Raw genomic sequence first — 14521 nt, 5'->3', positions numbered from 1 at the left:
ATTATAACCATTTTCCTTTATCTTCTTTACCTTAAATAACGTAAGTGGATGCATAACTGCTCTGAACTGGTCAAATCAGGTTGGTTGAATCAATGATCTCTTTTAAATCCCTTCTTAAAACACTTTTATCGAGAGCCTTTCCTGATTTTACTTGAGTTTTCATTTTCTTTGAACTGTCCTTTACTTGCTTAAACACGTTTTTTTAATGTTTTCTTTTAAAACCAGATAGTTTTATGCCTAATGCGTTTTATTTTGCTGCCTTTGTGAAGCATTTTGTAACATGGATTTTGAAAAGTGCTCTATAAATAAAGATTAACTGTGAACTTGCAATTCCAGTTCAGTTTAGGGAAAGCCAGTAGTAAATTTAGTAAAATGTTAAATTTCCCCACAGAAATAGAACAGAAAAACCCTATTAATATTATTTTTAATACAAAAGAGATTATAGTTAAATTCCAAAATAAATTAAATCTCATTCCCACCTAAGGTCGTCAGAGCCATTAACTATCAAGTACATTTAATGTTTTGCAAGAATAGATACAGGAATTTTACAAACATCCAAGTACATATTAAGCAAATAAAACAAACAGAAAGACCAACTTGAACTTGGTTTATAAAATGTTTTATTCATGTTAACATAGCTGATACATAGGGATTCAAACAGTTCCACAAGTCTTTTGGGGACTACAATTGAATGAATAGCAAAACAATAGTGGTCCAAATCTCTAATGACAATCACTGGACAGACTAACAAATCACCCTCTTGTAGGATGTGTACAAACCTGCATTGAAATTTACTAACTTGACACTTGGACTTCTGTGTGTTACAGCATTTGTTCCCATTCCAGTGTAATATCTCAAGAGACATGCATGACAGAATTGTCTTCTTCCCATTAAAAAGGTCCCTGCATTTGGTCAGACAAGCCCCCCCCCCAAACAGGCATGCTTTAGTGAAAGAGTGGCATCATAACCAGGGCAGAAAGTGAGGATTTAACCAATTGGCACTACTTGGCTGTATTATAATATTTGTTGCCAGCATGTAAAGTGCACTAGCTTTCCCTGCAGTATGAAAATTGAATCTGTTTGAAGTTGAACTTCAGCTGCTGTAACCGTACCACATTAACTGTATAGAGAGACACTAAAAAGAAAAAGATATGGGGAAAACTAGTTTTTATATCTAACATTTCTTATTAGGAAAAAAATCCAAACTTTCTCAATTGATGGGATTTAGGCTTCCAGTTGTTCAACAATGGGACTTAAGATTTTCTGCCTCTAAATTGAGCTAGAAGTCTGATATCATGTCAAGCTATCAATCACTTTTCTACAGCTGAAACTGCACAAATGGGAAGGCCAGGACAAACACAAATCAAAAGGAATAGAGGGTTTCTCTTTTCACCAATTTGTTGTCCAAATCTACATTGTGAAAAGCATGATTTTTTTAAATTTTATTACACAAATCTTTTCAGCAATGGGTTTCATTGGTAGAATGTTTGAGTGGAGGAATAAGGAATGAAGGATGTGTAAAAAGTTTTTTTTTTTTTTCCATTTTGTTGTTTTTGGAGATGACCCCAACATTAAGGGCTTGTGTTTTATTTAGTTCTCATTCTCGCCGGCCTCTCCTCCTTCTCCAGCATCACCCTCCTCAGCAGCGTTGTCTGATGTCCATAACTGAGGAGAGAAACATTTTTTGTTTAAAATACAGCAGAATACAGTCAAATATCCAGACTCCTTTACCATTTCTACATTTTGAAGCGTTAAGAGTTAACTAAAATTGATCAGTATACGCACAATGCCATAATGAATGTAAAACATGATCAGCAATTTGTGCAAATGTACTACAAAAACCCGATCTGAGCTCTCATCCACACAAGTTTTCAAAGGCTTTATGCAGTACTATGTAGAGGCAGTGATTACACATTTGAATCTTATTAGAGATGTCTCTGAACACACCCTGCCAGTCAGACAGTTTCTCCCTTTTCTTCTTTGCAGTTCTCAAAGGGCCATTATAAAATACTTGAGTCTTGGCAAAAAAAAAAAAAAAAAAAAAAAAACTTCAAGTCATGGAATTTCTTCTCAGACCTTTCGAAATCTTTGGCCTATTTATCATTCCCTCAATCCTGACCAGTTGCACCACATACAGTATAGCACTTAGCATTCAGGCTATAGTGACTAGTATTTTTACTTCAACAGAGCAGATGGTCTTATCTTGAAAGTGTCTGCTAAATCATTTCCAATCAATTGAATTTTTCACTGAAAGACTCCAAACAACCAAATTATAATAGAAATACTCCGTGCAATGGCACAGATACTAGAGTTCACCGCAGCAAGTTCATTCTTTGCGTCGAAGTGTTTCCTAAAAACATTTTGGGATTTCAAAGTACATGACTTTGGTTTTTCCACTACCGTATGAAAACTAATGAATGCCTTTGAGGAGAGACTCTCTGGAAGTGTGTGCAGTTATACCCAGTCGTACGATTCATCGCATCTCACCCCTTACGATCACAGCAGACTTCTGGCCTTGTGTGGCCATTTCAACAAATAAGTTGTTTGCAGCATAATGACACCATAAGACAGACATCGAGGCAACACTGTTGTTACACACTGAAGATAATTTTTGTGCTGTTAGAAAGGGGAACGCTCACTGTCAGGTTGTCTCTGAGGAGCTGCATGATAAGAGTGCTGTCTTTGTAGGACTCCTCATTTAGCTGGTCGAGCTCAGCAATAGCATCATCAAATGCCTGTAAGCAAAAAAGGAAAATGTTAACACTTGCAACATAGTACAACTGAGGACACAGGAATGTGACAGATTTTTGTAATAAAGTCTGCAGACCTTTTTAGCCAAGTCGCAGGCTTTTTCTGGGGAGTTGAGGATCTCGTAGTAGAAGACGGAGAAGTTGAGCGCCAAGCCCAAGCGGATGGGATGTGTAGAGTCCATCTCAGTCTTGCTGATGTCAAACGCTTCCTGGTATGCTTGCTGTGAGTTTTCAATGGTCTCTGGAGACAGAGGAAGGAAACAAACAGAATATAATAGTCTCGGTGTGTGTATGTATGCATGTTTAAGTCAAGGTTAAATCAAGGTTGATATACAAGTCCACTTACAGAAATATCATTTTTATTATTTATACAAGTTTCTAGTCAAAGCTACAAAAATAAACCTTTTTACTCACTGGATCGAACATAAGATTAAAACAACAACAACAAAAAAAAAGTGCAAAAATAATAAATCTGTGGTTTTACGGGCAGTTATGTGCCAGAATATTTCCCACAGTTGTTGCAGCAGTTGCAAAGCAACCAGCAGAGACTTCAGGAGGTTATTGCTCCTGGCCATGAAATAGTCTGGCACATAACTGCCAGTAAAATATTTTTACATTTCATTTTTTTACAGATTAAAACTTAAAGCTTTAGAGGTGCTGGTAGATGGATTTTGTTACCTTTGGACACAGCCAGGCTAGCTGTTTCCCCCTGTTTTCAGTCTTGCTAAGATAAGCTAATGAGTGGCTGGCTCAAGTATCATATTTACTGTACAAACATGAGATGGTGGCAATCTTGTCATCCAACTCTTGGCAAGAAAGTGAAAGCATATTTCCCAAAATGTCGAGTGTTTCATTTAAAGTATGAGACTGATGAGATTCTTTTTTTTTTTTTTCATATTGTCAACAAATCCTATGAAGGGACCAAATCCAACAATAAATTTATCAGACGAAGAAGTATTGTCTGTGTAGCCAGAGCCAGATATCACTTGTTCCTTTGTGCCTTAGACCCCCATTGTTGTCCAAAAACTATTAATAAACATGAGCCACACAGTTGCACAGGGTGAAGTGGTCCTTCATGAACATGGGCACTGTAGTTCACACTGAGTCAATCCCACATACATTGTCCTGCTGCCATAAATATTTAGAGCATCAAATGTGTATTCATCAGCAGCTGAAAATAGCCCCCCCAAAAATTCACTACTTACTCCTGTTTCAGTCAATTTTGCTAAAAAAAAAAAAAAAAAAAAAAAAAAAAAAAAAAAAAACTACAGTGCCCAGCTCTTTCAGGAAATTACTACCCCTTGAAAATGAAATGGTTGGTTCCTTTGTATTTTTAGGAACCAATGGGCTTGGGGCTGACACCCTCCTATGAGATGGGGCCCTGTGGTCACATGACTGTGATGCACTGCCTTACTTGACGTCATTTCCAGCTCTTAGCTCCAAGACAAAATCTGACACATTCCTATTTGGAGTGTGAAGAGGCTCAGATTAAAAAAATAAATAAAAAAAATAACAACAACAACTGAAAAGGGCTGTTTTTTTTTTTTTAAACCTTTTACACACAGATAAAAACAACAACTAGACACTTTAAAAAAGACCCCCCACTACAACATACATACTAAGAGAAGCAAGTTAGTAAACTCACTTGATTTCTCATCTCCAGAGGCAACTTCAGCAAGGTATCTATAGTAGTCCCCCTTCATCTTTAGATAGAAGACTTTGCTCTCAGGATTTGTGGAGTTTTGAATTAAATGATTATCCAGCAGTTTCTGTGAAGAGAGAAAATGTCATGATCAATTCAATTAGATGCACTGAGTAAATAATGAACAGTAAGACTCTTCAGCAACAGCTTCAACAATCAACCAAACCACAAGCACACTGTGACATCTGACTGACAGATACAGAGCCAAATCTGAAGGATGATCTAACAATCATTCATTGAAACAGCAGTCACGCTTATATTTACCAAACTGTGCACAAATTAAGGTGTGAGAACAAACGCATCCACATTAAACACTAAATATAGGTGGGGCTCACCCATCATAAGTCCCACATTGGCCTCCATCCACCAGAGAGCACTACTCCCTTTGCTCTTCATAGCTGCTCAGCTCAATGATTAATGGGTACAGTTCTGCTCCATCAGGAGTCAAGTGCATGTGCTCACCCAGTGCCATTTAGAAGAAACATTTTACTTCTTGTCAGTTTCAGCTAAAGTTGCTCCAAAATTGTCCACAACCAGGCCGGGCCTCTAGCGTGTGCCCCACTGCCTTCTGCCCCAGATTCCACACTCTTTCGATAATCACTCTCCTCCCATCAGCACTGCATTGCAAAGTTTGAGGTCTTATTGCTGATTTTAATAGACACAGCATCATTCTTTCATTCCCTACTAAAATTTACTCACAATTGTTTTATTAACAAAGTCTAGGGTAAGATACAAGCGCTGCCTGTGTTGTGTCATACTCCAAATTACTATTTGAAACCGCAGAGCTCAAAAAAAAAAAAAAAGAAAGAAAAAAAAAAAGGCTTGCAGCATGTGCATGTATAATGGCTGGCACGTTGAGGATCTTTATCTAGTCTGTATAGTGCAGAAATAAGATCAAAGATAACAGCTAGAAGAAAGTTTGAGCTCAGATGTTCAATGGAGGTGTTTACTACTACAACTCATTTTCAATTAGATCACCCTCAAATTTTGAACTTAATTACACAATATATAGCAGAAGAGTGGAATTAAATATTTATTTTAACAACCTCAAGATTAAAATTGTTAATAAAATTGAATCTGTGCTTTCCCACTAAAAATGCAAACTGCAGCTTTTAGTGACTGCTCTCTCTAAAATCTACAATTAGTTGCTTAAAACAGCAGAAATAGTGGTAACATAGCAAGATATAAAACAAGTGTTACAAATCACATCCTGTGATTACACTTAGGCTAAGTCATCCATCTTTAAATGGACATGGGAAGATTACCAGGGTTAATCCGTGTCAGTGAAACCATGGCTTAAACTCAAATTAACTGATTTAGAGAGCAGATTAACCGTTCACTCAGTCTGAAAATGATTGGCAACATCTCAACCGTAATGACAGTCCTGAGTGAGAGGCAATATGGTGTTTAGAATAAATAAAAATATATACACATCCTCTTTGCCTTCAACTTAAATAAAATTTATTCTAAAAGAAAGTTAATGAAAAAGGAAAGAGCTTTCCCTTCCAAACCCTGGGAGAAAGAAGCTGCCCTTGTCTGAGCCAAGCCCACCCCAGCAGCCACTCCCCAGTCATTTACTGACACAAAGATTGGCTCAGCCGAAACATGCGCATGTCTCAAGTGCTAAGCATTCCTCTTTCACTGCATGCTCTGCACAATAGACAGAAAAGTAGCCTCGCTCTCAGTGCTTTCACACAAAGCTCTGATTTCAGTCACCAGCGCTCACAAGAAAGCACAAACCGTGCTGCTGGATTAAAGCCTGATTGGTTATGCAAGTGCTTTTACATGTCAGGAATTGATATATTTTTTTCTAAGCATGGACTAATCCCTCATTATCAATTTAATTAGCAACACTACACTTAGCTGTGAGGTGGTTGTTCTTGTTTTTTTTTTTAACTCAGCAAATGTGAGAATCAGACATGATGATGAAAAAAATGTGGCAGTCTCTATGACAACTTTGACAAGAGTTTGATTTTGAAATGTGCCACCACTAGCATACCAGAAATACAGTTGGAAGAACCTGCACCTTTTTGTAGCAGAGTGAAAAGCCTGAATCTGCTCAGCTGGCACCCTGTCTGGCATTCAAGCCCTAAACTGGAACCCAACCATCCATAAACCTCTGCTGCCTCTCAACTGTGACCTGCTTTCAGATGAGATGCAAGTCCGCCTGGTTTCACAGTCTACTGTGCAGGAAATCGAGACAGAGGGGCACACAAGACGCTTGTTTTTTTTTTTTTTCCTTTTTTGTTTATTGCAGTCTCTGCACTTCTTCCTTTGTGGGTGCATAACCAACCTGTCAGGCGTCTGCAGACAAGTTAAGGCATGAAGACTGACACACCCTCTTCTGCTGACAAACCTGCTGAGATATTGAAAGCTGAGTCACAGCTGTGCAAGTGCATATTCTCAGGAACACACATGGAAAGCTGGTTGAAAATGAATGGCCCCTGCAGCTTTGCAGTGCATTTTTAAAGACATCAGCTCAGGGAAGTTATCTCAATCTTACAGCTAAGCTTCCACCCAGATCTCCTCTAATCCATTATCAAGGCAGGCTAGAAGTAATGTTAAGCGCCAATCTGTGCTGTTGCATTAGATTAAACAAGAGGTGAAAGCATGCCCCCCAGCACTCCAGTTAAACTAAGCCTTGAAAGTGGAGAGTAATGTCTCAGAATGCATTTAGTTCAACTGCCAAGCACAGTCTCACTGGTTTCCATAGGTGGCTCTGCAGGAGGGTTTCATTTTTGGTGATCTGTACAAACCGGGCGTTAGGGAGAGTCGTTTTCGCATGTAAATTCTTGCACTTGGCTAACCACATTAGGCTTCTATCTGCCAGATGGGACTGGTTGTATACAGAATATGCAGAATATACAGTGTATCTTTCCTGTGTGTCCCGAGTTCTCTCTCTCTCCACCCATTCAGACACACCTTGCTGGTGTAGTCACTATGACCTTTTGTCAGTTCACGCCCTCACAAAGTTTCAAGCCCATTGTTCTAAATCCAGATTCCCAAAAGGCAGGAACAGTGGGAGGACTACATAATACTTCCTTGTCCTCTCCGGGTTTAGAGGCCATATTTATCCAACAGAGGCGCTCACAGGAAACAGGACAGATGCCATTTGACACACATTACTGAACAAAATAATCACGTGTCACTTTAAATTTTGTGACTACAGATGTGTCATGAAGACAGACAGCTGTGAAAGACTCATGCACACATGTTAATCTTTAAATTGAGGGGGGGAAAAAAACAAAAAAACACTTCAACCCATCACTACTTGCCTCAAGAGTGGGGGAGTATTAATGAAACCACACTGCAGTTATAGCCATCATTGATTGAACTTGGTTAAATTATGAAGACTTAAAAAATAAATAAAGAAAATACATAAATCAGGGTAAAAATTGGACACTTTACCAAAACGTTGTTGCAGATCTCTTGCAGCTCTTTCTCCACCTTCTCCCGATACTCCTTGACTATCTGCTGCTTCTTCTCGCATCCCTCGGTCTTCAGTCCGATACTGGACATCACCCTCCATGCGGACCGCCTCGCCCCAACCACGTTTTTGTAGGCGACAGACAGCAGGTTCCTCTCCTCATTTGACAGCTCGCCTCCCTTCTCTGTAACCTCCTTCATGCACTCTGCCATGTCGTCGTAGCGCTCAGCCTGCTCCGCCAGCTTGGCCTTCTGAATAAGATCCGTTCTATCCATAGTTTATATATTTTTGGGGGACTGAGAAATCAGAAATCCGGGGGTATATGACAGCCAAGGACTGTTAGGTTGAAGAATGGGTGTAGCAAAGGATCGACGATGATATTCCCCACCGTAACGTTACAAGCTGCGAAAAGGAGTTGATACGATTAACGTTAGTAGGTGTCGATAAAACTATATGCGACTGGAGGGCAAAATCGCCCGCCGATCATCATCACTACATGAAAGAATATGCATCCGTCTGGTATGAGCTGGAAAGTGGCACTATCTAGGTAACAGCAGTAGTTAAAATAATTTAAACAGAAGAAAATCCGTTTTTTGACACATTTACATTTAATTACAAAATGACCAGCCCGCTTTCATCATCATTAACGTACAGAATTTCTGATAACTTGCAGCGTAACGTTAAAACAACGAACAAACTCCGTTTTTATAAAAAGGTTTCTAATCTGAGGTTGGCTGCGAGCATCGGAAGCAGAGATCTGCTGGCAAGCCAGTTTCACACGGCAACCCGCCACAAAGCTGTCTGGAGCAGCTAACCAGCAAGTTAGCAAAAGCTAGCTGGCGTTAGCTACATCGGCCACTCCTTTCAATAAAAAAATGTCACGTTAGTGTTACTTATACAAAACACTAAACGAACCCCAATTTATCAGTTTAGCGATCAACCAGCGATCACATATTTAAAGGAAAATGAAAAGAATAAAATACTCATCGTTTCTGACCTACTGAGGTCCAAATTTGCTCCACAAATTGATCCGATTTGAGACGTTGGTCAGAAAGGCAAAGAACGGCAGTAGCAGCGAGAATACAACTGAGCATGCTAAAATAGGGCGGTTCCGCTGAATGTCGCCTCTCCAATCATAAATCGTAATTTTACTTGATCGACAGGAAGGTTTAGCGGTGTAAACCAGTAGTTGTTTAGCGCGGGGGAAAGAGGCGGGCATTCAGGGATAGTTTGACAGACCGGGACACTGCAGCGGCTGGGGCCACGGGGTTTCCTCCAATTAGAGCAAGGGATGAAGACGTCATCGCATTGCCATGGTGATGCTCCTCCAATCACTCCCTGTTTTCACACGCTGTTGGCACTGTAGGCGGGTGTGGCACTCATTTCCATTAGTTAGACATTTATCTTTCTTAAGTTTTTATTCAAGGGTTATCTGGTGATATTTTATATTTTTCTTATTGTCAACAAATCCCATAAAAAACACAGAAACCAACAATGAATTGATCCGTGTCTGTGTTGCGAAAGTCTGATGTAGCTTATTTGTCTGTGCCATAGACAAGATACAAGATAGATTTATTGATCATTTAACAACACAGGGTTGCATAATGACATTTTTGTAGTTCCCTGTATGCTACTTGAAAATAAATGATATACAGTAGATCAGTAAAAAAAATCATAGAAATAAAAAACAGTAGTCTCACAGCCTGAGGAAAGGAGCTGCTCTGTAGTCTGGTGGTATCGACAGCGGATACTTCTGTATCTCTTTCCAGGCGGCAGCAGGATGAACAGGCTGTGGCTGGCGTGGGTACTGTCCTTTAGACCTCCATTGTTGTCCAAAACTATTTTAAAAAACATACAAACACATCAACGAGCCACACAGTTGCACTGGGTGACACGTTTCTTCATTACCATGAACATGGGCACTGTAGTTTAGTTTGAGTCAATCCCACATACCTTCTCTAACATTTGCTGAATACAGTGTGTAGCTTTTTTAGGAAATGATTTATTCCTTTTTTTTCAAAGGAAAGTATATTCAGATTTATTTGTCTCTTTAGTGGGAACCAATGGGCATGGAGTAGTTGAAAAGTATTGAACACATTGATTTTGGTCTTTTCATGAGATTTGTTGACAGTAAGAAAACCATAGAATAAGCCATATCCTTTGAGACAGGGCTTGTACAGTGTTTTAAAAAATATTGCAAAAATTATTCTATATTTATACCATGATATGAAACACCACATGTTCAATAACAGTTTGCCCTGTTGTTGTTTTGGTTGCAGAAAAATGTACCTATTCTTTTCCTTGAATATGGATGGATTGCCACACGGGCCTACCGGGCACAGACCCAGGGGCCCAAGTGATCAGGAGACCCCAGAATGTATAGGTTATCCATGTCAAGCATATCCAGTGTGTCAAGCCCTCATCCCAAACTCTCTTCACTTGTCTAGTTTTAGAGAGGCTCAGCCCTCCTTGACTGGCTTCAGTCCAGTTCTGTGCAGCAGAAAGTTATATTTCAGAATCCTTATTGAGGTTGAGTTTGACATGAAACCCAGGGTCTTTTATTTTTTGACATAAATGTTATAATGCATAAGAGCATGTAGGCATCCACCATACTATGTGTAGTCAAATCGAGTTGGCTATGACTGAGTTGTGGGTACACTGGGAGGATTCAAATTAATTGTCCACATATACCTCACACCAGAGGACAATCACAATATCCTGCCACCACCAGCTATTTTCAGTTAAATGGTTTGTTGCTAGTAGCAACCACCACTGGCACAGGTCCATAGCAGTTGCAGTTCAACTGACATTGTTACAGCCACCATTTTGTTGGATCTGTGACCAAGCAAATATTGACAGACATCTTTTATCCACTCCACAAATGCCATTTTTGGAGCATTATCTGTAGTTACTCGTTATCATAGCAGTGTGATTGCTGTTTGTAATTAGCTATTAGATAACCAAGCTAACCATTATGCTAGCTGTCTGACGCTAATGTGTTGCTAACACAACATAACTGTTAATTTTACTGTTGGGCTATCTGTTTATGTTATGTTATTTTATAGCATGAGGGACAATGTAAGTAATATGACAGACAGTCTACATTATGTGAATCCAGTTTTCTTGTTAGTGTAGCCTACTAACTAATTCATTATTGCAATACCTTCGGTCTAACTTTTGTTTATGGTGTCTCGTCTTTTTTTGATTTGTAATCACTATCATTGAATTTGTTGTGTTTCAACCAACACTGTTGTCACAGTAAGCTAAAAAGGTCAACCCCTGTCATCAACCTTCATTTACAGGGTGTTCATCTCACTAGCTGTGCATCTATGTACTGAGGACAGATGAGATAAGATGATAACTTCAGACTATTTTGAATTCAGGACACCTTTTGTAATCATCAGCATGGCCATATTTACCTGCTAGGTTGCCCGGGGGCAAAATTGAGCTACTGGACCCCCACTAACCCCTGGTTCCTCCCACTTTCTGTGCATTGTGTACAGTTTCTCTATACTGGAATACTACTGGAATTACTGCATGGTAATTTTATTAAAAACATTAATTTAGAAATATTCAACACAAACACAAAACTGAAATTATAAATTCTTAAAACTAGATTTTGACACATGGACCCTCTTCAGGACAGGGCCTTAAGATCAGGTAATAAATCAAATCTTTGCCTGCTTTGTGCAGTTGGTAATCCAGCTTGTTTATCGGGAGATCTAAATTGGGCCTAAAATCTGCCTGATTATCCTCTAATGTGTGGCAGGCATTAAAATGTCAGACTGTATATGTCCAGTCAGACTGTGGCAATCAAAAAGCTACTTCAACTAGGGCTCTTCTCAGCCCTCAAAGAGGTCTGTGTATTGTCTCCCGGTGTCATTAGCAATCCTATTATTTTAAGTAGCATGTCATGTCTGGTTCAACTCAAACCACTTTCATCTGTAGCATATTTTACAAGGACAAAAACACAGATGAACACACTCTACTGAGTATTGCCAGGTATCTCAGTGACGGGCTGTGCTGTCCCACTGTGTGTAGGGGATAAAATGGCCTCTGTACATCCTGAGAAGGATCAGTTTCCACTCTAGAATGCCCCGCCCCTCCCCCGACACCTGAAATTCTACCTGAAACTTTTTGGCAATAGGTGAGCAGACAAGGATTGACTCACACATGCTGGTATGACAGTATTTTTTTCTGTTTAAGGATAAGGTTGGCATTATTCTGTATTTTTTGTATTGTCAGCAAATCTCACGAAAAGACCCAAACCAACAATCTGTTCATTTGTCACTACCTTCCAACTTCCATACCCTGTGTGTGGCTCTCAGCCCCAAGCCCCTTGGTTCCTACTGAACACCTAAATCTTTAAAAATGGTTCATAAATATATAGTTCCATTTATAAAAAAACGCTCAGTAATCTTCAAAAACAGCAGGTCCTTTTCAGCAAATGTTACTCAAACAGAAGTAAATAGTGCATTTGTTGGGTGCTATTTTCAGCTATGGATTTAGTGCCCAGTGAGTATTTATGGCAGCACGATGGACATTTCAGTTCCATGACAGCTGAGCAAACTCATGTACCATCATGTGATATGATCACAAGCTCCAGATCAGCCAGCGCTGATCTAACATCTACTCATGACAACTGAGCAAACTCTATATGCTGATGGAGATCATGTGATATGGTCGAAAGCACCTGATCAGCTACTAAATGGACCTTGAGATGAGACTGCTTTGTCAACTACAGTACCCAGGTTCATAGCAGTTCATTGTCACCCAGTGCAACGCTGTGGCTCACTGATGTGGTTTTATAGTTTTTTGGACAATGGAGCTCTATGACACAGAGGAACAAGCTATGTCAGGCTTTGGCTGTACAGATAATAATTGTTAAAATGATCAATTCATTTTTGGTTTTGGTCTTTTCATGGGAGTTTTCATGAGGAAATACAGAATATAGAAATTTATATGAATATATGACACTTCATCAGACAGCATGTGTTTCTGAGAAAATATCAATGGCAATTTCTGTTCAAATCTTGTTTGGCATCAGTCACCATCTTCAAAGGTCTTTTGTAAGCCTGTTCCTTCTCTTACGCAATTCAGACCTTTTCACTCTAACCTTTGTGCTTGCTCGATCCCCACCTCTCAGTCACAGAGGAAGGCAGAACGACAAGCTGCTGAGGCCATGAAAAGGCGTGGGCTTTACGTAATGTGTAGAAACCCCCGGTTGTAGTTGCTCTCAGCTGAAACCTAGTCTATTTGGCAGCATCTCTCATTCAGCTGCTTTGATTCATATGATGACTGATACAATGTGATTATGTGACAAACCATTAATATAAATGATATGGAAAGTGTAAAACCTATTTTAGGTCTATATGTATGTCTATATATTACTGGGGTTGACATGCAGTACAAACAGTCTCAGTTTCCCTCAGTTAGCTGCTCGTATAACAGTCTATTATTTCTCCCAGATTCTGTGTGCTTACTCACACATCCCCAAGGTAACCACAGATGTATTATTTACCATTCCTGACAGACAACAGTCGAGCTAATGGGAGCTTTAATCAAAGCCTCAGCTCAGACACACAGAAAGACAGACAGGATTACATCTTGATAAAACAGGTGAACACTTTCTTCATGTTGCTTTGCACTATAACATCTTAATTCCTTCTTCTTTGTGTTAATAGTTGGATTACAGTGCCACAATATTCACTCCCAGACTACAGGCTAATGTGGAATGATTGTGAAGGAGAAAGGAATTAAAAGGCTGTCGTTCTATTTAGTTATTTACTTTCTGACTCCTTTCCTCTTCACGGCTGACTGCAGGCCTGCTCTTACCCTGACTCCCTGATGATGAAGCCAGCTGTCTGATGCGGTCTGGGGACTTGTTGGCAGTGAAGAGTCACAAGTGATTTAAGGAAAAATTCTAACTGAATCACAGTGCAATCTGGGTCATTTTAACAAATCATCATTTAGAGACTATAATATAGGTAAGAGTTTACCTTCTTACTCACAACTGTGATTTTAACCATACTATTTATGTTAAAGACAAGATGTAGACATCCATCATATGGCATGCTCCATCTCTGAATGTTTCTGTGCTTAACTGGATAATATTACAGGTGCATTTTGGCCATTTTCCCTCTGTGATGCGTGGATACACATATTTTGCAAGGAGTATGAAGTGTAAACTTTCACGCTCACCTATGTTTTTATTATTTTGAGTGTGAAGTGTAAAAAGTGCTAAATCCTTCTTGCATACAATACTATTAATTGAATTAAAGAAAAAATCCAAATGAATTAACAGATTTGGGTAAAAGGACAGTATTCATTGCATTTTCAGATGGTCTCTTCAGGTATTTGGTACTCATCCAAGTTAAAATGTTTTTGTTCTCACCACACTACACCACAAACACACAAAACTCCCCAGAGCTTGAATAAACTGTTCAAACCTGCCTGTTGGGTGTGAATGTGCCCTAAGTGAAGAGTTGAGGCAAGCCGTATCGTTGGCAGTACAATTTCCATTTGAAATTAATTAATTCACTCTATAAAATCTTAATTAGTCCAAGTCCAACTCTGCAAAATGTCTGTCGAATCTTCTCCAAAATCTATCTAATGTCTTGTATAATGTCTAATATATTAAAA

The 14521-nt window shown here is 39.3% G+C and overlaps 1 protein-coding gene across 1 annotated transcript; it reads right to left on the bottom strand.

The window, feature by feature from the left end:
* Positions 1-603: 603 nt before the first annotated feature.
* Positions 604-9032, bottom strand: ywhaqb (tyrosine 3-monooxygenase/tryptophan 5-monooxygenase activation protein, theta polypeptide b). Its single transcript, XM_044165786.1, has 6 exons — positions 8877-9032; positions 7861-8281; positions 4396-4519; positions 2828-2991; positions 2640-2735; positions 604-1665 (listed from the first exon to the last, which is right to left on the bottom strand). Exons 2-6 carry the CDS (start codon positions 8152-8154, stop codon positions 1591-1593), a joined length of 753 nt encoding a protein of 250 aa, XP_044021721.1. The 5' UTR covers positions 8155-8281; positions 8877-9032; the 3' UTR covers positions 604-1590.
* Between the last annotated feature and the right edge of the window lie 5489 nt (positions 9033-14521).

The sequence above is a fragment of the Siniperca chuatsi genome, linkage group LG15 (assembly GCF_020085105.1).
Source record: "Siniperca chuatsi isolate FFG_IHB_CAS linkage group LG15, ASM2008510v1, whole genome shotgun sequence".
NCBI lineage: Eukaryota > Metazoa > Chordata > Actinopteri > Centrarchiformes > Sinipercidae > Siniperca > Siniperca chuatsi.
This window is presented reverse-complemented; position numbering and strand designations above follow the sequence as displayed.

Excerpts from the sequence above, each read along its gene's own strand:
- ywhaqb (XM_044165786.1), bottom strand. The coding sequence starts at position 8,154 with ATGGATAGAACGGATCTTATTCAGAAGGCCAAGCTGGCGGAGCAGGCT. Across the intron at positions 2,992-4,395 it reads CTCTGGAGATGAGAAATCAA|AGACCATTGAAAACTCACAG; the intron begins GTGAGTTTACTA and ends CTCTGTCTCCAG. Across the intron at positions 1,666-2,639 it reads TCCTCAGAGACAACCTGACA|TTATGGACATCAGACAACGC; the intron begins GTGAGCGTTCCC and ends TTCTCTCCTCAG.